The sequence below is a fragment of the Fistularia commersonii genome, chromosome 17, assembly GCF_037954325.1.
Source record: "Fistularia commersonii isolate RoL2024-O1a breed Wild chromosome 17, RoL_Fcom_v1.0, whole genome shotgun sequence".
Taxonomy (NCBI): Eukaryota; Metazoa; Chordata; class Actinopteri; order Syngnathiformes; family Fistulariidae; genus Fistularia; species Fistularia commersonii.
The window spans coordinates 10,963,967-10,990,737 of record NC_141300.1 but is presented as its reverse complement, the minus strand read 5'-3'; the positions used below and the strand labels follow the sequence as shown (position 1 = coordinate 10,990,737).

At 41.3% G+C, this 26,771-nt stretch overlaps 1 protein-coding gene across 3 annotated transcripts; it reads left to right on the top strand.

Annotated features, from left to right (window-relative positions):
• The first annotated feature begins 329 nt into the window (after positions 1 to 329).
• On the top strand, positions 330 to 20,615 carry plcg2 (phospholipase C, gamma 2). 3 transcript variants are annotated; one of them, XM_086162654.1, is made up of 33 exons: positions 330 to 389; positions 4,582 to 4,777; positions 5,175 to 5,324; positions 5,423 to 5,516; positions 5,677 to 5,724; positions 6,322 to 6,406; positions 7,075 to 7,155; positions 7,257 to 7,297; positions 7,430 to 7,502; positions 8,695 to 8,796; positions 8,924 to 9,042; positions 9,125 to 9,210; positions 9,301 to 9,418; positions 9,721 to 9,889; positions 9,966 to 10,061; positions 10,203 to 10,289; positions 10,377 to 10,546; positions 11,596 to 11,796; positions 11,947 to 12,069; positions 12,146 to 12,326; positions 12,712 to 12,780; positions 12,887 to 12,996; positions 13,087 to 13,183; positions 13,261 to 13,297; positions 15,576 to 15,748; positions 16,693 to 16,795; positions 17,022 to 17,225; positions 17,313 to 17,452; positions 18,429 to 18,537; positions 19,125 to 19,289; positions 19,987 to 20,075; positions 20,165 to 20,307; positions 20,378 to 20,615. In XM_086162654.1, exons 2-33 carry the CDS (start codon positions 4,594 to 4,596, stop codon positions 20,418 to 20,420), a joined length of 3,690 nt encoding a protein of 1,229 aa, XP_086018780.1. In that variant the 5' UTR covers positions 330 to 389; positions 4,582 to 4,593; the 3' UTR covers positions 20,421 to 20,615. The 3 variants fall into 3 exon arrangements, with proteins under 3 accessions (XP_086018780.1, XP_086018778.1, XP_086018781.1); XM_086162652.1 differs by having other exon boundaries at positions 13,261 to 13,333; XM_086162655.1 differs by lacking the exons at positions 19,987 to 20,075; positions 20,165 to 20,307; positions 20,378 to 20,615 and having other exon boundaries at positions 13,261 to 13,333; positions 17,313 to 17,465; positions 19,125 to 19,264.
• Positions 20,616 to 26,771: the final 6,156 nt, after the last annotated feature.

The window sequence follows — 26,771 nt, the reverse complement described above, 5'->3', positions numbered from 1 at the left end:
ATGTCGCTTTCTGGACAAGAAAGGCCGAAGAGTTGCCGCGGCTCTGGTTGTGAACATGAACCCCTGATAACGGTGGTAACGTTAAAACTATTATGATGAAGATGAGGATGAACGAGTGGCCTCCAGAGGTGCTTTCTGTCGGGTCCAGCTCGTCCTCTCCGTCCGGGGGGCCACTTTGCATAGATACCGCTCTGGTTTCCGGACTTTGCTTGCTTTTGACAGCACGTCCGCTCAGTGACTGCAGAGCCACTTCACTTTTACTTCCTTGTGCGGGCAGATAGAGGAACTAACCGTTTTCACGGCTCAACATCCTCCCCCGGGCGTCATTTCACAACAAGTCATGATCAGATAGAAAAGGAGTGACCTGGAGAAAAAACAAGCCCTAAAAGGTAAGTAGAGTTTTAAACAATTAGATATATGTGCAAGCGAGGTCGTCGACTAGGGCGCAGGAAGTGGGGTTGTCGGGGTATGAGATGATGTGAGTCCGTCCGGAAACACGGGAAACATACTCTGCTTTCTTTTTACCAACAAAAGGCTCTGCAGTGTCTGTGTCATTTGACGTAGTAAGTCCCTCATTCTCGTATGCTGTTTTTTTTTTTTTTTTTTTTTTTTTTTTTTCAAAAATATCTCTTATTTTTTATGCATCGGGTGTCAAATAACATGCACATTTTGAATTGTAAAGCTAATGAGAATTAAAACGACTCTATCTTTACATTTCTGACATCATTCCATGGATGGATGGAGACAAAGGCCCCCGCCGATGCCCTTGTTTTAGAAACAGACGAGACGATAATATCGGCATTAATATTCGTTGTATCCAGGCTAAAGGTTGTGAAAATCAAACTCTGTAAGCCGCTTTGAATTCACTTGAATTGCTAGTTGATTTTGGCATTTCAGATACTCTACATTACATTACATATTGTTACAATACCTGATACAACGTCTAATCCTTGGAACAGCAACTGTTGAAGTCATTGGTCGGCTTTGTCTCACATTAATATTCATGTCATATTAATATTCTCTCGTAGGTTTACAACTCCTTTCTGACTTTTTTTTCCCCCGAAATAATGGTAAAAGGCCCGAGAAAAGGCCTGAGCAACAAATCCCGTGATTACACATTGCTGTATTCACTTGAATCAGAGCTGCCTTTAGCAAACTAGCACAATTCACCCCAAAAAGATGAAACAGCCATCAGCAGCAATAAACAGATTAATAAATTAATCTCCTTTAGACGAACTTTGTCTTTTTTGGTTATCATTGCAGCACTTTCAGCACCAGTCAATCTCTCCAAACAGATTGAAAAGTGATAAAATTGATAGAATAAGTCAAACATTGGACGTTGGTAGTAGCAGTAAATCTCTGTCAAGCCAAATATTTTTAACCCCAGTTTAGCAACAATTTTGTGACATCATTAAGTTGGTATCAAGTGATGATTTACCTTTACTGAATTTTTTTTTCGTGATATTTTATTTATTTTATTTCTGTCTTTTACCTGCACACATCCATCCCTTCTGCACGTCCAACCCTGCTCGTGGGGTCGTAGTATCTCTGGGGCAAAAGCAAACGGACTTTCCAAATGTACAGTATAAAATTTGCCATAAAAAATTATACTATTAATATGATAAATTAGTTTTGCGTTCTGTTTCATCCTCAGGTTTTCTTTGCGAGATGCTCTTGTAGTGTTTATTGGATTTGGACCAGTGAAGACATTCAGTCAACAATTCCAATCCAAATATGAGATTAATTAAGTATGTTCGTACGAGCAAGACGATAATAGTTATCTAAAAAAAAAAAAAAACACGGTGCGTATAGATCAACCCTGGATCCGAGGTGAAGCCCCGCTGTACTGCAGTGGACTCGGGTCTTCACCTCTTTCTTTAAGCTCCAAAGATCTAAAGATGCGTGCAACATTTTGTCCAACTCGCTTCAGAAAGCGACACCAACATGAAAAAAATTCAAACGCCAGCCTGCCGGTAAACATATAAGCTCCAGGAGACAAGACAGACAAGCAGCTCGCGAGTTAGATTGCCATCTGTGGTTTTCTCTCAACATGCAAACCTCGTTTGTAGCATGTTTGAGTCAATCTCACCGGCCATCAGAAATAACAGTGAAAAAAAATTTTTTTTTTTTTGATGGATGGATGATTATGAACGCCTTGGCTTTTGCCTTCGGCCTGTGGTTCTCACGGTCTGTGTTGGGTGCGTCCGACAATGTCTTTGTGGGAGAAAATGACGGAAAACACCTTTAATTTACGAAAAGTCTAGACGGAGACGCGACGGACGAACTGAGGGAGCCGTGCCTTTACGCGAGGGAAAAACGGCAAATCAAACAAAACATACTTTTCTAAACCTAACAAAAACATGAAACTGAATCAAACTCACCTTCTTTCTATCACGTAATAATATTGATTGGAAAAACTGAAACCATTCCTGTTAAGCATTAACATTAACTGACGCGCACGTGTGGTAATTCAACATCCTAATGAGGTTGATGCATGTTATTATTATTATTATTATTATTATTATTATTTCGTGGGGAAATCAGTCTTTATCATGATAGGACATGAGGTAATCGCTGGCTGTTGTTGGGTTGTCAGATCAATGTCAGTGAAAAGCTTGAATTTATATTAAAAGAGGACTTGAATCCCAGACCGCATTTGTACAAATCAATTCTGTGTTGTAATTTCTGCTCAGGCGTTTCGGTTTGATGACACAAATGAGTGTTTCTAGTCTGTTTTTAATCTCAACCCATACAAAAGGATGACTCTCCTCGCACCGATGAGCCAAAGCGCGCTTTCCTTTCCCCTCGTAGTTTAAACGCAATCCAGCCCGACTCTTCCTTCCTGCCTGCTCTGTTTTGATTCCCCCCCCCGGGGTCCATTTGCAAGTTAAATATTAGACTATAGCGGTTGAAACACACAAAAGGGTGTGAGGGCCACAGAAAGCTCAGATTCCTCCGAGCTGGTTTTTATTTTACGCGGCGTCTTTTTAGGTTTTAATAAAAAAAGATGGAAATTCAAAACCAGACGCAGGTTAAGTGAAATATCCAACAATTTCAATTTTACAAATTGTGATAGATGATCTGTGCACACATTAATCATAACGACGTGTGTGTGTGTGTGTGTGTGTGTGTGTGTGTGCACATTTTCCCATTCACTTTTTCAGTTAATTAAATTCACTGGATTTTCTTCCTAATCATAAGAAACGACCATAGGTATTTGTTAAGTAGACGGCATTTCAGTTCCAGTCTAAATGTATAAACACATACATCTATTTTTAAGATTGAGATTACAATTTATAAAATTATATTGCATCCAACAGGGACAGGATCAGGCAACGACATAGAGACAGCGTACGGCTGAGACGTGCGACTTCCAATAATCCAATAGCTGCCTCTCTGACAGGGAGAATCGGCGATAACATTACAATCAGGGCGAGACACTGATAGCAAAATGAGCCGCGGCCCAAAGAACACGGTCACGGTACGAGTCACACCTGGAGTTCAGAATTTGCATGAAGTCGCTCATTCACGAGAAAAAAAAATGGCACTTTGAATGACCCAGAAAAGCTAAAGAGATGTGATGTATTATTATTGTATTGATCATTCATTCAATTATTCATTATCTATATTGCTTTTCCTGCATCCAGGGGGACTTGAGCCCATCGCAGCTGTCATTGGGCGGTTGAGTTCATCTTGAACCAATCACATGGCCACTTATAGAGACATATAATAATCCACCCTTTAATTGATTGGACAATTTTAGGTCTCCAGCATCCAAAGAGACAGAAAAAGCCCCGTCAGAACTGAACCAGGGACCTTCTTGCTGTGAGGCAGAGGCGCCACCCATTATTATTATGATATTATCATATATAGTCTGTGCAAGTTTTTCGGTTTAAAAAAAAAAACAAAATTCAAATCCTGACTTAAAACACATTTTAAAGCCAGGATTCGTTGCATCCGCTTTAGATTGCGTTCATCTGGGTTATGTCACCGTAACTCGAAGTACGGCATCAAACAGTGTGATGTTTTCAATTTCCCCAAGCGGATGATGTCTTCTAACTGACCGACGGCGTTTAACGCTAAAGTCCGAAACGTCCTGAAACACATCGAACGTTTTATGCATCTTCTTATTCAGCGGTGGGATCAAACATTTCATAATTATCAGTATTGAAAGCTTAAAGTCCCTCACTAGTGTTCAAACCTGTTTTGGTTATACAACTGAGGGATGAGTGTCGAAACGTGAAGGCGGGCGGAACTGGGGAACTTGACTCTGATTTGAGAAGTTGCGTGTTTGCTGTTGTGCTCGTGGTAAAACACACAAAAAAAAACAACCAAACAGCAGTGCGAGCCTGGCAATCGGAGATATAGTCCACGGTTGCGTGACCAGAAGAGGAAAGGGGGATTTCTGCATTATATCTCAACTAAATATCGCAATCGTACCGTCACACTTGCATGGTATTTACAACAACCACATTCTACGTGACCAAAAAAATCAGCTTTCGCATGAAATAACACATTTCGGGGCGTCAAAATCCGTGATAAAGACGGTCAAGGTTTCCTTTTGCTTTCCCTCCGATCCAGTTTGGTGCAGAGATGGCTTTCTGGGGGAAGCAGGGGGAAATGACGGAGTACAAGAGGAGCCTGATCAAGCGGGACATGGAGATGGGCGTGGTCATGACGGTTTTCCGGCAGAAGGCCGAGCGTCTCACGGTGCAGGTCATCATGGAGACCCGTCAGGTGGCGTGGACCCGCACCGCCTATAAGACCGACGGCGTCCGTGAGTACCTCGCCGCCAAACATCTGACCCTGACCCCGACAGGGTTCTGCTGACTGTTATCGATCTGACATGTCGTCAAAACATCACAACCGTTGGCGTCGGCAACGCGCAAATGGTCATGTTTACTTTCCTGCAACATTGGATCCAACGTGAAAAAGTTTCGAGCAGAAGCTAAACCTGCTGCTAACCTGCGCTGGAAACTTCATCCTCAACTTCTTTTCCTATTCTTATGCTCCACCGAGAATCATCTGCATCCAACCAACTTCATGTCGTCCATCACTCCATCCATAAATCTCCTGCCTTCTATCCAGACCAACTCCGTCCGAGTTGGTCTCATCTATCCTCAACACCAATGTCCTCAACGGTTATAATAATGCATGTGCGTTTTGCGTTTCAGTGGATCTGTTTGAGATCAGGGAGATCCGTCCGGGGAGGAACTCCAAAGACTTCGAACGTTTTAAAGACGGCAAAGATAAACACGACGAGAACACGTGCTTCACCATCTTCTATGGCTCCCAGTTCGTCCTCAACACCTTGAGCTTGGGAGGTAGGTTTGCGTCGTTCCCGCGGGGGGGGAATGGATATCGGAAGCGATCGACCGCGAGGGTCCGTACGATGACCGGGTGTGTGAAATGTGTTTCCCAGCTGACTCTGTTGAGGAGGCTCAGAAATGGCTCACAGGACTGGAGATGCTGGTGCAGGAGACACTGGAGGCTCCTACTCCAGTGCTTATCGAAAGGTAACGTGCACACACATAGATGATGGTAAAATGGCTAACGGCTATTGCTGACATTGTGCTTTCATAATCTTGTGGTTTCAAATCACTGGTTTATCTATTCCAAAACACACACACACACACGATAATTTAATCTGATTTAATCGTGCAACTTGGATTCCAGCTGGCTGAGGAAGCAGATGTACTCGATCAATCAGACAAAGACCAACAGGTACTTCACTTCCCGCCGCCGTCGCTTTCGGACACAAAGTCGCTCGAGTGCGTTTGATAAATAAATGCCAATCGTGTTTTTATTTTGAACTTGTCAAAATAAAGTTACAAAACTGTTGAATCCCCGGCTCCATGTAACGTGACCTTTTGGCGTTGGTGGTCACATCCAATATATCTGCCAGATCAGGCTCTACTGAGTCAGTGTTATTTTTCAATATCCTTTTTAAGAAGCGAGGATTTTTACATTACATTACATTACATTTGGCAGACGCTTTTATCTAAAGCGACTTACAATAGAGGACATAAGGACTGCAAATAACACTTGCAAATACAAGATGCACAGGAAATATACAGAACAGTAAGCTTGGGTTAGTGATATATATATTTTTTTTTGACAAAGACGTACACAAACGTTCACATACACACACACACACACTGCATAGCCTAACTTGGTGCCTAACCTGATCTGGGGCAGCTCAAACATCAGCGCAGTAAATAGTCCTGAAAGAGAAAAGTTTTTAGCTGTTTCTTGAAGGTTGAGAGAGATGATTTTGTGTATCGTATTAATTCATTTAACCTGCATGCACTTTCTCCTCAGCATCTCCATGAAGGAGCTGAAGACTCTCCTCCCTTTGATGAACTACAAGGCTCTCAGCTCCCGTACCCTCAAAGACAAATTCCTGGTATATATATTTTTCTTCTTCAAAGAGTCTCAACCCTTATCTCTTTGCTTGCAAATATTTTCTTTTAAATTGTTTTTCGGGTTTGTTTTCAGGCACTATATCTATTATTACTCAACTATCTACAGCCGTGACTTCGGCAAGTTACTTGAACTTTCAAGTAACGTCAAATCCCAACAGTTTTCTGATGACTCTTCCCATGTGGAGCACGTCTGGACAACATTCTGCCTTTCTTATGGCCGGTCTTCTGCCCCGACCAGAAAAATAAATGCTAGGGACATACTAGTAGCTGATAACTTTGATATTAGTTTTAAAAAATAGTGGTTAATATCATGCACTGATGATGGGACATGAGTGCAAGGAATAGGCTAACGCTTAGCAGAGTAAGACTATGGCAGGATAACATGGGCTTAGCCGAATGCTAACTATAAGCTTTCTCCAAAAGGAAGGATTTTAGCCTATTTTTATTCTTTTGGTCAGTTGAGCAGCACCAGAGACGGCAGCATATGAAGAATAAATCATGCATCTTTATATAAAATCTACAAAGTTGGAAAAGTTTGTTTATGGCTTTATAGCATTACATTTAAAATCACGCTAGTATCCGTCTGCTGAGATAACTTTATTATATTCTTCCTCTTGCCGAGGTATTAATTTCTGTTCTCTCTTTCCAGGAAGTGGGAGCGAAAAAAGACCGTCTGGACTTTGAGCATTTTCACAAACTGTACAACCTAACAATGTTTGAGCAGAACGAGGTCATTTTTAATTCATCCTTTAAAAAATTTTAATTTAAAAACACCTTCTCCCCCCTCCAGTTGTACTTACATAAATCTATTTTTTATATTTTGATATTCAGATCCTTGATGAATTCAAAAAAGATTGCGCTTTTATCCTGGGGTGAGATCCTGTTTACTTTTAAATCTTTACTCATGTGTCAGAGAGAACTAGCAATCATGCAAGCGTGAAAAACAGCAAATATAAATATGCCGTGTTTGAATTGGGGTTTGTGTTCTTCTTTGCATTTTTCAGTAACACAGACAAACCAGACGCATCCGTGGTTTTACTCCATGACTTTCAGCGCTTTCTAAATTTCCAACAGCAGGTAAACATTACATGAGGATTCATATTTATATCATCTCGGACAATGCTAATGTCTCAGCTGCCAACCAATTAGCTAAAAAAGCTAATTGGCTAAAAAAGCTAATAAACCCATTAGCTAAAAAAGCTAATAGTTTGACGTACATTGACGTAATTGTGAAGCAATGGATGGACATTGTGGTATTTGATTAGCTCCTGTTTGCTCCAATGACATTTTTTGGACTGCTGTTGGCTGGTAGGTAGTTAGTAAGGGTTTCGTTAGTTTGTTAGCTTGCTGGTTGCTAACTTGTTAGCTTCTTTATAATATGAATTGTGCTTCTAGATGTGTTTACCTTGGATTTTGGCCCAAGGGACAGTAACATCTTGTCCTGTGTATTAATGAATGGTGTACATAAAGTGCCTAAGTCACTCACCTACGTTAACAAAGTAGTTAAGTCATAATGTAGGATACACTGAGATACCGTTGATGCTGGTCTTAATTATCTTTCCATCTCAATACCGAGACTGCTAGGCTGGTTTGGACGTTCGTGTTCAAGTTTACACTTTTTAATCGGCAACGATGGGCAACACAGTCGCGCAACGTGGGCCGAGCAAACTGTCCGATGTTCATCGGGGTTTTGCCCTTTTTCGTGCGTCTTAATATATCCGATTTCACTTCCGAGGTAATGGCCTTCCTTTACTTTGAAGCAAGTTTGTATTACGCTTGGGAGCCGTCATGAGAAAAAAAAAAAGACACAAAAAAAAAAGCAAGCAAATGCAGCACAATCCAATACGGCGTCCAAAAGGCAAATTTAAACAAAGCCTTCTTCTCCCAAAGTGCCACGTGACGATGTATTCCCCCACTCACCAAATAGTTCCACTGTGAAATTCGTTTTAACATCTCAAAAGCTGTATGTGTGAATGATGAAGAAAGACTTCCTTCATAAATTTGTGGGAGATGGCGATGGAACCGAGAAATGCCGTAAATCAAGGACCTGAAAAGACAATTGTAGAAGACGGAGGCTGTCCGGTTTAGAGACACTGAGGAGACAACAGGAGGCATCAGAGGAGACAACAAATGTTAGACGTTCTGGAGATAAAGTCAGATGCTTTGGCCATAAACAGCGGAGGGATAGTGAAGATCTGGGTAGAAGGATGCCGAGATCTGAATGAAACTGCATGACGATTCTCCCTCTCTGTCGGTCACGCCTGTCCAGGAGTCATGGGCCAACGATCTGAATAAGGTCCGCGAGGTCATGACCACGTTCATTGACGACACCATGAGAAAAACCAACGACCCCGAGTTCACCGTCAGCGAGGTACCGTGTGCTCCGTCAAAAACAAAACCCAGTGTTTAAGTCCTCCAGCTCGGTTTGTTTCACCGGTTGCATGTACGAGGTCGACACGTATCAAGTTTCACCGAAATGTTATTTTTCTTCTCATCAGTTCCTCAGTTTCCTGTTCTCTAAGGAGAACTCCGTGTGGGACGAGAAGTTCTCAAAGATAAACGCTCTCGACCTGAACAAGCCTTTATCACATTACTGGATCAGCTCGTCGCACAACACGTCAGTATAACGACACACGCCGCATTATCAATCGATGTAATCCAGTATCGAAGAGTAATCCAGTATTTGTGCGTACCACAAGCTACCTGACGGGCGATCAGCTCCGCAGCGAGTCTTCCACAGAAGCCTACGTCCGCTGTCTGCGCATGGGATGTCGCTGCATTGAGCGTCAGTACACATTTTTTTTTTTTTTTTTTTTGTGATGACATGTATTTGTGGGAAAAGAAAGACGAAAAGAACGTGCGCTCTCTGCCCCAGTGGACTGCTGGGACGGACCCGGAGAGCCGATCATCTACCACGGCTGGACCAGGACCAGCAAGATCAAGTTTGAGGACGTGGTCAGAGCCATCAATGAGCATGCTTTCGTCACCTCGGAGTAAGAAATATAAACATCCGTGTATCGCTGGTTCAAAATGGATGGATGGATGGATGATTTTTTTTTTTTTTTTTTGTCTTCACCACAACTATCCGTGCTCTAAACGCATCACAACACAACGTTACATAAGCGCTGCGAAAACACACTTTTCAAAACAGAAACCTTCAAACCGTCGACTCCCGCGTTTCGTCCAGTCCGGCTCTCGTTGGTTAAAACGCTCAATATCAATTCCTCACCGGTTGTGTTTTGGACGACGTACTGCACATTCAAACCACATTTTAAATCTCAAGTATTCTCCCCAGGTTCCCGGTGATCTTGTCCATCGAGGAGCATTGCTCTGTGGAGCAGCAGCGCCAGATGGCTCGCATCTTCAGGGACGTGTTCGGAGACAAACTTCTGGTTGAATCCGTGGAGCAACTGGCCGAGCAGCTCCCGTCCCCCAACCAGCTGAAGGGCAAGATCATACTAAAGGTAGCGGGAGTTGGACGCGAGAGAACGGAGGGGTTGCTTTGTGTTGCCCCGCGTGATTGCCGTTGTGTTTACGCAGCACAAAAAGCTCAGCGTGGAGGGAGGAGGGACCAGTAAAGATTTCCGGAAAGGGCAGAAACAGGGGGATCTGGAGATCTGGGACCCCGTGGATCAGGTACCACAAGGGCCGCCGCTCGGATTTAATATCTTTAACGTAACAATATTGCATTACACGCAATTCCAGAACGCGATATTTGCATCTCCGAGATATTTTTCCAAGATGATATCAGCACCAGTGTCTGCGTGTCCATTCCAGAGGTGGAACAAGCACTACTGTGTGATATCTGACGACAAGCTGTACTACGCAGAGGAATACGAAGAGGAGAAGGAAGATTTAAAGAAGGTAATCCAGCGACCTCCGAGTCGGTTTTATCGAAAGCAAAGATACGACATCGCTTCGAGACGGTCGTTCTTTCCGTCTCTCCGCCAGTTCCAGGACATCCATCGTTCGCAGCTGTGGTTCCACGGGCGTCTGAAGGACGGCAGGACGACGGCCGAGCAGCTGATCCAGAATTACTGCGAAGAAACAGGCGGCAGAGACGGCACCTTCCTGGTCAGAGAGAGCTACACCTTCAAGACCGACTTCACCCTCTCCTTCTGGTAGGGGTTCATCGCTTGAGCCGCGCATACATCACTTGCGATCGCTAGCGTCTACATTCGCAACATGTCCTCACTTTCAAGGTCTCGACGGACTGATGAACGGTGAGGGTCCCTTAGCGTCACATACTCGTGCCTTAGGCAACCGTTTCTCGACGTTTTTCGACAAAACCTGGAGAACCGTCTAATTTCGGTGCAGCGTCAGTGGAGGAATACAAAAATGTGGAAAATACAAACTCCGCTTTTATTTAGGTTCCCCAGCACTTGAGGGTATAGGTACCCCTGTCACGACCAGCGCTATTTACATCTGCATCTAGATCAAAATAGCTTTTGATCGCGCCCGTGAGTTGGTATGCGATGCTAACGGTCCCTGGACATTCACCCGGCTGTTGATTCAAGACCGTGTTGACATCTTGGGTTCATCGGGCTGTCTGAGTTATTCATAAGTTTTGATAACCGGTTTGTTGGACATCGTTGGACCTTTTTTTTTTTTTTTTTTTGTAATTTCCGGACTCTTGAGCACACCTGAATATAAGCCTCACCCGCTAAAATAAATAAACGCCGCACTTGTCTATAAGCCGCAGGTGTCCACGTTGTAATGTGACATATTTACACCGAGAGATGTTACACGGAAACTTTTTTTTTCTCTTTTTAATTAAATTCATACTGGTAACATCCACAAGACGTACTGGAAATGCTTTTTTTCCCCAACAGTGCCTGTACCAAAGCTGATGAAAAGATTAATAATAAATAACACAAGGAAAGGTCCATTGCTATCTTTGTCGTACTCCTGCGCACTTTTTCGTCTTCTTCAAGTGTCGCAATTGAACTGCCTCAGAATTTCATGGTCATTTCATTGGTCCGATGTAACGAGGCTGAATATTTTGGCGGCATGAAGCTCATTAGCCTCCAAAAAGCTATGAATTAGCCGCATCATTGTTTAAGCAAGCCACAGTGTTCAAAAAGTAGCAGCTTATAGTCCAAAAAGTACAGTAATCTATGTAAAAAAAAAAAAGCAACAACCAAAGTGTGGTCTTCCTGCTGTATTCCAGGCGCAGCGGGAAAGTCCAGCACTGCCGTCTTCGCTCGGAAATGGATGGGCAACAGACTAATTATTTCCTGACTACGAACCTGCACTTTCCCAACATATACGCCCTGATCAAGCACTACCAGGACAATCCACTACGCTGCCAGGACTTCGAAATTATCCTCACCGATCCCGTACCGCAGCCCAACCCGCACCAACAAGAAGGGTCTGTCGCTTACGTGAGGCTAAAAAAACACGAGGGGCGTTTTCCTCGGCATGAAACCGCGACGGATCCTCGTCTCTAGCTTCTTCATGCTTTTTTTTTAACAGTCATTTCCGACTTCATATCGATGTCGGCGGTTGTGTGTGAACGCAGGTGGTTCTACAGCAACCTGAGCCGAGGGCAGGCCGAGGACTACCTCTGGAGGATCCCAAGAGATGGAGCTTTCCTCATCCGAAAGAGGGAACGAGACCCAGACTCCTACGCCATCTCATTCAGGTGCCACCGCCCCCTCCGAACCGTGGGCCCCGCTTTCTTAATCCTTGAATTCACTTTCTACATATCTGCCACGCAGAGGGGACGGCAAGGTGGAACATTGCCGGATCCAGAAAGAGGGCAACGTGTATCTCCTGGGCACCACCACGGAGTTTGAGAGCCTGGTGGAGCTCGTCAACTACTATAAGAAATGTCCGATATATCGTAAAATCAAGCTACGGTACCCCGTCACTCCGGAATTGGTGGAACGCTTCAGTGCGGTGAGGAACTGTAGAAGTTTGGGTTCAAATTGTTGTCCAAGGAAGCGGAGTAAAGCCTACGAAAAACAGATTTGAGAGGGGATTCACAAATTATCAGTCAGACTTAACATATACACTGGGATATGAGTGTAATATTCTAAAAGCAACTCATATAAACATCTTAATCCAAATGTTTTTTGGTTGAAGTCACTCACGAGTTTTTTTCCAGGGATAGCACATGATGAGATTAAGGATTGGAACTTTTTCGCTATTTCCGATGCATTGATATGTCGCAGCTGACAAATAACAAGTGCTACTTTGTCCATATTTGGTCCTACTCCACTGCAGAGAACACTCACTTTTCTGAAATCGATAAAAAATACACCGCTTTCCATGTGTTTCACAGGAGAAGGACTGCGCTTCTTTTTATGCCATGAAGACATACGTCGAACCCAATGAGATCGAAAGGACAATGGTTGTTACCCATAATATACGCACAGCCGAGCGGTCCGTCGGAACTGTCAGTTGTGTTGTTGTGGTTATCTTGAAGTGAACGTTGTGTGTCTGTTTGTGTGATTTAGCCGCAGAACACCGTCAAGGCCATATATGACTACAATGCCAAAAGGCCAGATGAGCTGAGCTTTGTTAAAGGAGCTTTGATATACAATGTGTCAAAGGACAATGTTGGATGGTGAGTCCACACACACACACACACACACACACACACACAAATAAACACACACTCAGCAGGTCTGATCGTACCTGCTATTTTGCACCGCAGGTGGAAAGGTGATCACGCCGGAAAAGTACAGTTATTCTTCCCCTCCAACTACGTCCAGGAGGTGTTCAGCACCGCTGAACCCGAGCCCAAAAAACAGGTGTGCTGCACGGCGAGGCGAAAAATCTGAACGATCACTTACCGCTTATTCATGTACGTTTGCGTCATCACAAACAGGAACTGGAAGACAATCCTCTGGGTGAACTGTGTAAAGGTGTTGTGGACATTTCCAAGTGCAACATCCAAAACAGCAAGTAGAAGAAATTTTTGTTTTCTGATGCAATATTTTTTTGATCTCATTGAAAACCAAACACTTTTCTAGGGTAGACTTACCAGAAAGATAAAGTTAGGTGTATCATTGGGTGTTTTTGGCACAATGGCACAGGGGTTAAAGGTTCCGCCTCACAGCAAAAAGGTTCCCGGTTGGATTCCGACAGAGAACTTGCTCCTTGGAGTTTGCATGTTGGTTTCCTCTGGGTTCTGCAACTTCCCCCTATGATGAATGAATCCATAATGTGGCACAATTAATGATAAAATGATGCTAATTGCTGTAAAAATCATAACTTGTCATGCAAATGTAGATTTTTGTTGATGATCGAAAACAAATAGTCAATTTTGTGAACTGAAACAGAGGGGAAGGTTAAACCAGGGGTGTTAAACCAAGCATACAACATAACAGAGGATAACGTGATTTTACATAGCTTAGCATAACATAGCACAACAAACTCAAAACAAAACAAATTAAAACATAACAAGACACAACATAAACATGACAACATACCAAAATAAAAAGTAACATGACATCACATAGCATTGCATAGCAAAACAAACAAAACAGAGTATAACATAGCACAACAAACAAAAACACAACATAACATAGCACAATGAAATTAAAAACATATATGTGACATAGCACAAAAAAAAAAGAAAAGTAACATGATACAGCATAACAAACCACAATAACACAAGAACCCAAAAAAACAAAACATAACATTGCACAACCAATCAAAACAACATAAGATGAAATAGCATAGAACAATCCAAAACAAAAATAACAAACATAGCACATCAAACCAAGCATGAAAAAAAAAACATTCTTGTCGAAATTTTCAGCTGAAAAAGCCTCTTGGATGAGAGGAGAAACGTCTTTAAGTGAAGAAATTCAAGTCTAGTCGCCATAACATGAAGATTTTGACAAGATTTCACCAACCTCCACAGACATGACCGAGCACACTAAACCAAAACAAACATAACATAGCACAACACAACATGAGAGAACTTAAAACAGCGCAACAAGCCCCAAACAAAGCATGACAAAAACATAACAAAACATTATATATCATATTAACATACCGTAGCAAACCAAAACAAACATAAAATAGCTCAACAAACAAAAACATAACACAAACCAAAACAAACAAAACAAATTCAAAACAAAAACAAATAACATAACAGCAAAACATAGCATAGTAAAACGTAACCTGACATGACATAGCATAACAAATCAACCCAAAACACACACAGCATAGCAACAAACCAAAAAAAAAATATAAAATGACTAGAACAACATTGCACAGCAAACCGAAAACAAACATGAAATAACAGCACAACAAACTACACATAACATAGTACAACAAACCAAAACAAATGAAAAACATACCAAAATAACACAAATAACATAAACATGACATAAAATAGTGCAACAAACCAAAACAAAGCATAACAAGATTGCACAACATTGCAAAACAAACCAAAAACAAACATGATATATGGTAGCAAAACAAACTAAAGGACATAACATAGCACAACGAACCAAGTCAAAACAAACATAAGATAGCACAACAAACCCAAAACTAACATAGCACAACAAACAAATAAAATTAACAAAATAAAACATAAATAACATAAAATGACAAAATATAGCAAAACATAGTACAAAGAACAGAACAAATACAACAGCACAACAAAACAAAACAAATTAGCAACAGTATAACAGATCATAAATATGACATAAACAAAAACAAATATAACACAACAAACCAAAACAAGCAAAGAAATAACATGACATAAAATAGCAAATCGAAAACAAACACATACTAATATAAAAAAATAAACAAACAACACAGCACAACAAAGCAAACCAAAAACAACATAATGTAAGCATGACATAAAATACCCGAGCAAAACAAAAAACATGACATACCAAAACAAACAATAAAAAAATCAAACATTACAAAACAAACACGACATAACAAAACAAAATTTAAGACACAACAAAACATAGCACAAAAAACTTAATCCTAACAGCACAACAAACCAAAACAAACACAACAAATCATAAATAACACACATGACATAACCTACCACAACATAACAAAATATAATGTGACATGACACAGCACAACAAACCAACCCAAAACATACAAAATATAAACATTGTTTGCCGTCTTTGTCGTCCATGACCGGGGCTGCCTCTCTGCTCTTGGTTCCAGTGAAGAACGGTAAAAACAACAAACCCTACGTGTTGACGCTGCAGAACAAGGAGCAGGATAGTCTGCAGTTCGACCTGGCGGCGGATTCTCTGGAGGATCTGTACGAGTGGTACAAGGTGGGCTGGGACATCGCCCAGAGAGAGATGAGCAAGCAGTACAACAGGGAGCAAGAGGTGGGTGTCTCTAGTTGTGTATAACAAAGGGACGGAGTGGCGTTGGATACTCTTGGTTTTGTAAACAAAATCAGAAATAAAATCGATATTAACAGTCAAAACAGTCAGATTGATTGACACTTTTTGGTTGATTGCGTTCGAAAAAAAATCATACTGTTTACCATTTGTATGTTGCTGTGTTTACACAGGGAAAAAAAAAAAAGTTGTGGAAATAATTTAGTGAATCTGCCTTTTGAATTTCATATTTAGTTCCCTTTAGTGACAGTTGCTCTACTTCAGATTGGTCAGTTCATGGAAGTAAGAAATCCATCACCGACATACTTAGTCTTAGCTCTGGACCTTACTCAACTTTGCAAAACCATCGTAACTCAACTAAACTTTCTTTGCTGCTAGTTCTTGTCCGAAACATTTTATTGCATTGTTGGCGACGTGTAAACCTTCATATGACAAACACACCTGAAACCGCGTGCTTCCGACCACCATCTTTCCAGCGTTGCTTACCACAACCCTGCTACTTTCCAGCCCGTGCAAGCAAACAGACGCTTGATATTAGCTTAGATTGGCAATATGGTTGCCCAACTGGTTGTTAACTCTAAACTCTACTTAGCAATACTACCCCCATTAATTCTATCCTTTTCAGCAAGATGGCAGCACCATGTTTGCTTTTTTTAAAATGTTTTTTAAACAACAATCCCATTTTGGGACCATTCTATTAGCGCTTCAGGTGATTAGCTGTATTTTTAGCCCGTTCAATTGGTTTATTACCACTCAGTATTCCATTATTTGTCTCTTTATTATATTTCGCTTCTTTCATGCAAGCAGTAACTGACCATATCAATGATACTATTGTGGATTATTAGATGATGCACTACTGGTCAGAGCTGGTATGTTGTACTTTCACATGTTGTCCACATCACCGGGTAACGCTTTGGTTGCCAACTCAGATCAGGCAGCAGGAGGAAGTGGAGAAGAAGGCAGAGGTTGCCATGGAGATGTCAGACCTGGTTGTCTACTGCCAACCGCGCAGCAAGGAGAAGGACCGCTTTGGTAAATTAAAAGATGCAATACAAGATGCGACGTATATAAATTAAGACAAAAACATTGTATGCACGACATATAAAATATATGATATATATATGCTGCTTCCACAAGGTAATACATTTTTAATAAATTAATATCTGGATGTCAATTAACAGAAAAAAAAGTTTCGATTTTACGCTTATCTTGTGGGAACAACATAATTATCTCATTCAAATACGTTCACGGTGAACAGACAACTACAGCCACAAAGAAATCCGTTCTTTCGTGGAGAACAAGATCCCAGGAAAGAGTCGCACGAAGGACTTTGTGGTTTACAATCACAAGGCCTTGAGTCGGATCTACCCGAAAGGACAGAGAGTGGAGTCGTCCAACTACGATCCCTACCCTCTCTGGGCCGCCGGCTGCCACATGGTCGCCCTCAACTTCCAAACGGCGGGTACGTCACCCGCCGTCAAATATTATTTTATTCGTCGATACCAGTCGTCAACAGGAGTTTGGATGTTTACGTGAGTTTTCTGTCCAGATAAATACACGCAGCTGAACAGCGCTCTCTTCAGCCTGAACGGACACACCGGCTACATCCTTCAGCCGGAGTTCATGAGGGGTGACGACTACGAACCTCAGGAGGAGAAGAAGGACGTCAAATACTTCATTGTGGTTCGGGTGCGTTTGAAAGGTGCACGTACGAAATCAAACTAAATTATACTCACTTTAACACCGAAGCGTCATTTCTGTGCAGATTCTTGCTCGGAGCCATCCGGAAAATTCTCCAGAAACTCACACATAAAAAGATTACTTTCAAAAACAATTCACCTCAAATTCATCCAAGATATCACCTTGATATTATTTCATTAAAACCATTTTGTGCACAGTCACTGAAATTGTTTGTTTTCACACTGCAACCCCAATGAAGCCAGAACAGATTATGAAGGTGTTATTTTATACATACAAAAATACATATATGCACACACACATACACACAATATATATATATATAGGTATATATATGGGTATATATATCGAGAGGTATATATATATCTATATATATATAGACATATATACACACACACATACACATACGTATCTTTAAATAATATATATATGTATATACATGCATATCTATAATATATATATAAAATATATATATATATATACACACACATACATGTCTTTATATAATATATATATGTATATACATACATATCTATAATATATATACATACATATCTATAATATATATAAAATATATATATACACATACAAACACACACATATATATATAATATATATATATATATACATACACACGTGTGTGTGTGTTTTATGTCAACTGATGTGCTGGGTTAATAAAGATTGTTTTGTTTTTTTTTTCTCTATATGTGATTTTATCTCATTCTCAGGTTGTACATTTTTGTTATCCGTGAATATTTTTGCAGCGGTTAGTGCTTCCTGGTTGGTTTTGCGAAAAAAAAAAAAAAAAAAGACAAGCAGCCATCTCTCACACACACACACACACACACACACACACACACACACACACACACACACACACACACACACACACACACAGGAGAATGGCCCCATGGCCCCTGAGGGACAAGTTTTCCCAATTTAAATATCTTGTGTGTGTCCTTCACAGGTCATCGCTGCCAGACACCTTCCGAAACTCGGCCGCTGCATAGCCAGTCCCTTCGTGGAGATCGAGCTGTGCGGTCACACCGAGGAGAAATACAAGACCGTGGTTTATCGTAAGAAGGGGGGAGAATTTCAATTTTGACACATTTGCAAGGGGAAAAAGATAACTGTTCACACAGGAGAATCTGGAGAATCTGTCTGTCCACATAGAGGCGCTAAAACCCAGTAGAAGTGTCACCTGGAGTCCTGATGAAGGCTGAGCCTGGACACGGTGCAGTCCTCTTTGCTGCAGACAAGGGGTGCAAGACAGAAATAGAGTTAAATTTAAATTCTCTCAGATTGGTCTTGAAAAATGGAATTAACAAGAAACGTTGCAAGACACAGACACTGAGCTGAGCATGATTGAAGGGAAAGGTAATCTGCCAAAAATCTGACGGTTAAAAGCGAAAGAAAATCGGTGGTAGTGGTACAAATTTGTGAAAATTGGCCAAAAGTTTCCAAGAATTATTAGAAATTATAAGCAAATTATCAATAAATCAACAAGAAGAAGGTCAGATCCCGGCAGGAAGTCTCCGGTTTTCCTCCCACCGTCCGAAAACAAGCAGGAGGATCCGAAGATGTCCAGATGTGTCAATGGATGAAAGGTTATTTGTCTCAACACGACGTGTGAAATTGAGCCGCGATGCTTTTGGCTCTGCAGGAGATAACGGTCTGAACCCGGTTTGGAAAAACACGGAACCGGTGACTTTCAAGGTCTACGAGCCCGAGCTCACCTTCCTGCGCTTTGTGGTCAATGAGGAAGACATGTTCTCGGACCCCAACTTCCTGGCTCAGGCCACGTTTCCTGTCAAAGGCATCCGCTCAGGTGACACACACACACACACACACACACACACACACGGCCCGACACCATTACTTCTCATTATCACCTTGCTTTGAGCGGGAATCCAGCAAAGTGCATTTCTCCTCTCTTTCTCGTTGCCGAAGTGGGCAAAAACATGAATTAACAATAAATAAATAAAATAAATCACCGGGAGCCGCCTCAAGAGAATTAGCAAAAATATTAGCCTTTAAAAAAAAAAAAAAAAAGGGTCAATTTTTTATGAAAGTTAGTCAAGTCAGATTTTACACGGTTAAATCATAACCCTGTGGTCTGGATCGCAGTTCACTGTGGGCGGCCAACTGGCTCAAGTAAAAAGAGAGAAGGGACGTGATCGAGACAGAGGGGATTACGGGGGTTTGGATGATCTCTTATTACGAATACTAGTAGCACTAACAATTAAATTCTAATGGACGAAATTATACAATTTAATATTCATTAAAGAAATAACAGTGGTGGACGCCTGGGAGACTATAAGGTAACGGTAATGCATGATGAAGGGACGGATGTTGCAAAGAGGTGAATTATGGGAGCATAACTTGGGGCTACCCTCATGCTGACTGCAAATTATCTCAAAAAGAATCATTTTAAACCTAAGCGAAAAAGTCAAATCAATAATTGATGGGATTTTTTTTCCTGCCAGAAGAAGCGGCGTGTGGATTTATACGTTTTGTTTCCACAGGTTACCGCTCCGTGCCTCTGAAGAACGGCTACAACGAGAATTTGGAGTTGGCTTCGTTGCTGGTGGAGATCAAGGTGCAGCAGGCCATGGTGAGGACGCGCAAACACACACACACACACACACACACACACACACACACACAAAGCAGTGTCGCTCAGAGGTTTGTGGTATCGGCCAGGCGGAGCAGGAGGAGCTGTACTCGTCGTCCAGCCAGCTGAAGAGGAAGCAGGTGGATGTCGGCGAGACGTTCATCTACAACACGCACATCCCCCGGCAGCACGGCCAGCTCAGCCGCGAGTTCAGCACCAGCGACAGGAGCAGGTAGGACGTCCGACACCGGCCACGACCGGAGGAGCCCGAGACCCGGAGCTGATCCCTTCTTGTCTTGCAGGAGCAAACCGACCAGGATAAACAACAGCAAGTTCTACTCCTGAGGAGGAACCTGCACACTCGCCCAGCTGTGACTCTTTAACCTTTACGACCATTGTTTCGCCTGGTTTTTAATCGCAGGATTCCTGCATCGTCTCAGAAAATATCAGGAAATACCAAAACAATCCAAATGTTTTTTTTTTTTTTTTTTCCACCTTCAAGCTGCTCCCTTCAGAAGTCACAGCCAATCATCTGCCTCCATCTCACCCTCTCCTCTCAACTTCATGTCCTCTTTCATCTCCATCCATCCTCTCTTCTTCCTCCCTCAGCATCCTTCTACCCGGATCTTCACCGCCTCTCGTCTTTACGTGTCCACAACTGATAAAAGATTCAGATCCAGTCAGTTTAAGAGTCACAAAGAAAAGGACGTTTCGCTCAATCGCCGTCTCCCGTCGTCTTGGAGCTAATGCTAGCATTGAAGTTTGCTAAGTGTTAGCTCGTGGGAAGCCGGTTGCCGGTTCGATGCCCGGCGTTTCTTGTCTGTAAAGACGCTGAACCCCAAGCTGCCCCTCGCCGGTCCGGTTAGCGCCTCGCGTTTTCCATTTCTACGATCCCGGAGTCTGTTTTTTAGCGGGTCTTTATGGAATACGTGCGTGTATCGTCATCTTTGTTCTTGTGCTTTTTGTGCATGTTTTCATTTTGCAAGCAGTCAGGAAATGCAGCGGAATAGATTTACCGCCACATATGAAGTACAGGAATGTGTCGCATTTTGGGATGAAGTACGAATTCTCTTGTCTCTGTGCAAACGATGGGATGTCGGAAGTGGCCACGGCCACGCTAGAAGTCATGGTGTCTGATCTGCGTACAATGATTTTTATTTTAATTTTCTAATTTCTCCATATTTTAGTGGAGTGGCAAGAATAAATTTTGTATTTGGAACTTAGCCGAGATCTCCAGAAGTATATTTAAATAAAAAGGAAGAATATTAGCGACTTGTGTGTCTGGATTTTATTTTATTTTTTATTGTCCTCAAATAAATACTTTGACTAGTTTTCAGCCAAATGGTCAGAAATACCCTGTTCTCTTATGTCCGTGTCTGTATTTAGATCTATCGATCATTCGTTAGGAAAACATGTGGCCGTCCCAACTCAGATTGTAAAGAAAATAACAAGTACGACAACAAATAACAGACAGGCTACCAGCAAGCTAACAAACAATATTCGCTCTCCGACAAGCGGCTTGAGCCTCCAGCAGTCTGAAGCACGTCACTGGGGTTTTCAAGTGGGCACCCGATTGTTTAAGTTAGGCCTGCGACACCTTGAAAAAGAGAGAAATACAGCATCCTGGAAACACCTTCCTCCATGGAACATAGCAAACACACACACACACACACACTGGGGAGAACAAGTATTTGATACCCTGCTGATTGTTCAGCTTATCCCACTTGCACAGCATGTGTAGGTGATTTTTATCATAGGTGCTCTTCAATTGTGAGTGATGGAATTTAAATCGAAAGTCCAGAAAATGTGATTTTGTATGATTTTTAAGTAATTAGCTTGCATTTATTACATTTTTTTTTTTATTAGAGAGATCAGATGTTTCCTATACGACAGAAAGCACAAAGTGCATGTAGATGCGGACTGTTTTTTGTTTTTTTTTTGTACAGTTTAGTGCAAAAGGTCAGTAAATAATACCATCATGATATCTGGTACAATAGCAGCGTGATGTTTTCTCAATGACAGTGAAAAGTAGCGGTCGTGCAGCAAAAGTGGTAATATTGCCATATATTTGCCTGTGGAGGTTCTCGGTCATCCAGGTCATGGTGAAGAAGAACTAAAGAAGCCTCTGGGATGAAGGAGGAAACGTCTTCAAATGAAGAAATTCAAGTCCAGTTGGCACGACAAGAAGATTTCGGCAAGAACTGTGGTCATCCTGATCGCCTTCAGGAAGTGTGATGGGTTCCGTGCGGTGCGCTGCTTTTCTGTTGACAAAGTTTAAGTGATTCCAAAAAAATAAAACAATCTAAGTCATTGAGCTGAGCTGAGCTGCAGACTCGCTGCACAAACGACAAATCCACTTCCAGGTTTGTCCACCCGCCCTGCATGCAGCTGCTGTGGTGAATGGGCCCAATCAGTCAATCAATCAATCAATCAATCAATCAATCAATCAATCACTGCCCCTTGACCAGCCCCTCCCCCTGTGACACGCGTGAAACCGACAGCATATATACAAACATATATACATATATGTACGTACACACACATATAATATAACACATATATATGTACAGAGTAAAAAAAAAAATATATATATATATATATATATATATATAATACACATACGGTAAACACACACACACATATAAATAATACATACAAACATACATAGAGGACTGTCTCAGAAAATTTGAATATTGTGATAAGTTCTTTATCTTCTGTAATGCAATTACAAAAACAAAAATGTCATGCATTCTGGATTCATTATAAATCAATCTAAATATTGCAAGCCTTTTATTATTTTAATATTGAGAAATGAGAAATGAGAACAACTTTATTAATCCCGAAGGAAATTGTTGTGCCAGAGTTTCAAGTTAAAAAAAAAAAAAAAAAAAAAAAAAAAAATATTATGATTATGGCTTACATCTTAAGAAAACTCAAAAATCCTATCTCAAAATATTAGAATATCATGAAAAAGTAATTTTGTTTTTTTTAATTGCACTACAGGAGATCAAGAACTTTATCACAATATTCTAATTTTCTGAGAGTCCTGTATACACACATATGTCTACATAGATATATACATATATATGCATGTGTATTTTTACACATGAATGTTTGTGCTTGAATAAATACGTGTAATTTCCTGCTAAAATGTTTTATAGCAGCTTCGTGGTATTCTGCAATGAAATAAAAGACTATTTCATTCGACTGTGAAGGACGGAAATCAAAAAATAATAGGTGATACGGCGCATGAGCGATGTTTTGTTTTTGGCGTCGCCTCCGAAGAACATAATCAACACCGCGCCGATAACACGCGGATCACGGCTATCTTGTTCCCACAGGATATTGTCTGGCACACGGAGCGTTTCCACAGACCGTCCAGGGGAAAGCGCTCCGGGGTCAAACTTAATCAAGTCGATATTATTGCACCCAAGATGATGATCCTCGATTACCGTGGAAATGACAGTATCTCTTCAGAACATGATATCCGGCGCGAGATTACGTGGTTGAGTTTTCTTGTTCCCACGAAAAGACAATTGTTAACACAGGATAACCTCAATCCCAGTAAGCAGTTGAAAATTCAAAAATCTCAAAATGATTTATTTTTTTATGTGGTAGTTTAATAGTTTTCCACAAAAAAAAAAAAAAAAAAAAAAAAAAAAAAAATCACCTCTCTTTCCCAGAAAAAGCTTAGTCTGAATCTGATTTTGCTTCATTTTTTTTTAGTCAAATAGTTTTTATTCCATTCCTGCAGACCTGCGAGAAGTTGAAAATGGATTTGAAAAAGTGACCCACGGGTGAAACATATCTGGATATTTGAATTTTTGATTGAAGACATTTTAAATCAGCTGCACAGCACTATACTACTAATAATAATAATAATGATAGGAAAAGCAGATCAGTGGAAACACAGAAACAAGATGGAATGCCTTTTTTCTTAAATTACACATTTAAAAAAAAAAAAAAAAAGAAAAATGTAAATATATTTTGCTGTATCCTGTAATAGATGGATTGAAGCCATCTATACGTTAGACATGATGGGCAGTGCTTGACATTGATGAATGACAGGAAAGAGGGTGGAAAGGAAGGAAGGAAGGAAGGAAGGGAGGAAGGAAAGGAAGGGAGGAATCAAGGATGGGCTTGTGTTTTTTTGCAAATTACCTGAAGACGCCGGCGTGTCTCCACGGTGACGAGAAACCAGGCAGTGAAGCCCTACAGCACAAAAAACAGTAATAAGCTGAAAAAAATGAAATGATGAAGGTGATCGATATGGATGAGCCTAACCTGCGTGTTTTTACTTTTAACAGCCAATGAACAAAAAGAACAGGAAGTTAGAAACTTTAAAAGCTTTTTGAAAAATGAAAATTCAATCCATGTTAACATGCTTGTTGTGAAAAGCTCCAATCATTGATTGGGCTGATCACATTAATCCATTTTAAAACAGTGTGTAACTGTTGGTTGTTCATTTAGGAGATTGGTAAGCGGCGATGACAACTCAGGAAAAAAAAAGGTGATTTACAGAACATACCTTTTCAGCTGCTGCAGGAACACATTTCAGGTACTTCACTTCTTCTGGGTCTGATTTTCAGACGATCTAGATTTAGATTTAGTGAGATACAGCCGGGGAGAACAAGTATTTGACCCATTGCTGATTTGTCATCTTTTCCCACTCGCAAAGCATGTAGAGGTCTTTCATTTTTATCATAGGGACTCTTCAACTGTGAATGACGGAATCTAATTAAAACGAAAATCCAGAAAAACACATTGTTTGATTTTTTTAGAGTAATTTATTTCGCATTTTATTGCATGACATAAGAATATGACCACCTTCCAACCAGTAAGAATTGCATCGCTCACAGACCGATTAGTTGTTCTTTAAGAATCCCTCCTGTTCTCCACTCATTACCTGTATCAACTGCACCGGTTTGAACTTGTTACCTGTATAAAAGACACATGTTCACACACTCCATCAAACAACCTCACCATGAAGACCAGAGAGCTGTGTAAAAACATCAGGGATAAAATTGTAGACCTGCACAAGGCTGGGATGGGCTGCAGGACAATAGGTAAGAAGCTTGGTGAGAAGGCAACTACTGTTGGCACCATTATTAGAAAACGGAAGAAGTCGATCTTGCTCCTTGCAAGATGTCACCTCGTGGAACATCAGTGATCATGAGGAAGGTGAGGGATCAGCCCAGAACTACACGGCCCGTCTGAAGTTTGCCAGTGACCATCTGGATGATCCAGAGGAGGAATGGGAGAAGGTCATGTGGTCCACTCGCTATGTTTGGAGGAAGAAGGAGGGTGAGTGCAACCCAAAGAACAGCATGGAGGTGGAAACATCATTCTTTTGGGATGATAAAGGGGACAGAACGACTGCGCCGTATCGAGGGGAGGACGGATGGGGCTACGTATCGCAAGATCTCGCCCGACGACCTCCTTCCCTCAGTGGGAGCCTTGAAGATGGGTCGTGGCCGGGTCTTCCGGCAACTAAGGATTGGCTCCGTAAGAAGCATCTCACGGTCCTGGAGTGGCCTAGACAGTCTCCAGACCTGAACCCGATAGAAAATCTTTGGAGGGAGCACAAAGTCCATATTAACCGGCGACTGCCTTGAAACCTGAAGGATCTGGAGACGATCTGTATGGAGGAGTGGGCCAACATCCCTGCTGCGGTGTGTGAAAACCTGGTCAAGAACTACAGGAAACGTCTAATGTCTGTAACTGCCAACAAAGGTTTCTGTGCTAAATATTAACTTCTGTTTTTCTGATGTATCAAATACTTATTTTATGCTATAAAATGCAAATTAATTACTTAAAAATCATACAATGTAATTTTCTGGATTTTTAGATTCCGTCCCTCGCAGTTGAAGAGTACCTACGGTAAAAATGACACACCTTTACATGCTTTAAAAGTGGGAAAAGCTAAAAAATCAACAAAACCTTGTTCTCTCCGCTGTAGATGTTTATAGGTATCCTTCCAGGGGAGGCACAGCGAGCGGCAGAAACAAAACACAAAATCAAAACGAGCCATTTAAACAAGCAGGCATCCGGACCGCGAAATCAAAGCGAACTGCAGGTTTAATGACATGTGAAACCAACACCTTTATTTAAATAAAGATTTCATGGTCCGACTGATATGATCATGCTGAAGGATTACAGTTGGGAGGGGGAGACAAGAAACATTTGCATTTCTTTTCCATGACAGTGGTCATACTTGCGTTGAAAAAATGTCGGATTAAGGGCGACTTCAGTCTAAAAAGTACCAGTATTGGTAGATATTGGCTTAAAAAAAAAAAAAAAATCCAATATCAATCCATTTTCAGTCCTTAACCAGTGAGATAGTGATCAAACCCTTGTATATTTCAAACCTTTTTTTTTTATAAAATGAAACATTACAAAATAAAAATACCGGATAATGCAGCGACATCTACATGCAGAAAAGAAAAGAAAAAAGGGAACACAACAGAACGGATCGATTGACGTGATCAAATCGGGAAAGCTGGAAACTATAACGCGTCAAACATATTTCTTTTTTTTTTTTTTTTTCCTTTTTTTCAGATTACAGTGCACTTTGTGTGGAAAAAAAAAAAGAAAAGAAAAAGAAAAACAACAACCACGCACACGCACGCACACGCACATTGTTAAAATGAAGGCAACACCAGCCTACCGATGGGTGGAGGCCAAGAGAGAAGAGAG

Bases quoted from the DNA above. Each gene is read 5' to 3' on its own strand.
- plcg2 (XM_086162652.1), top strand. From the start codon at position 4,594: ATGGCTTTCTGGGGGAAGCAGGGGGAAATGACGGAGTACAAGAGGAGC. The intron at 9,211-9,300 runs GTCAGTACACAT...TCTCTGCCCCAG, and splicing joins GGGATGTCGCTGCATTGAGC to TGGACTGCTGGGACGGACCC. The intron at 12,997-13,086 runs GTGAGTCCACAC...TTTGCACCGCAG, and splicing joins TCAAAGGACAATGTTGGATG to GTGGAAAGGTGATCACGCCG.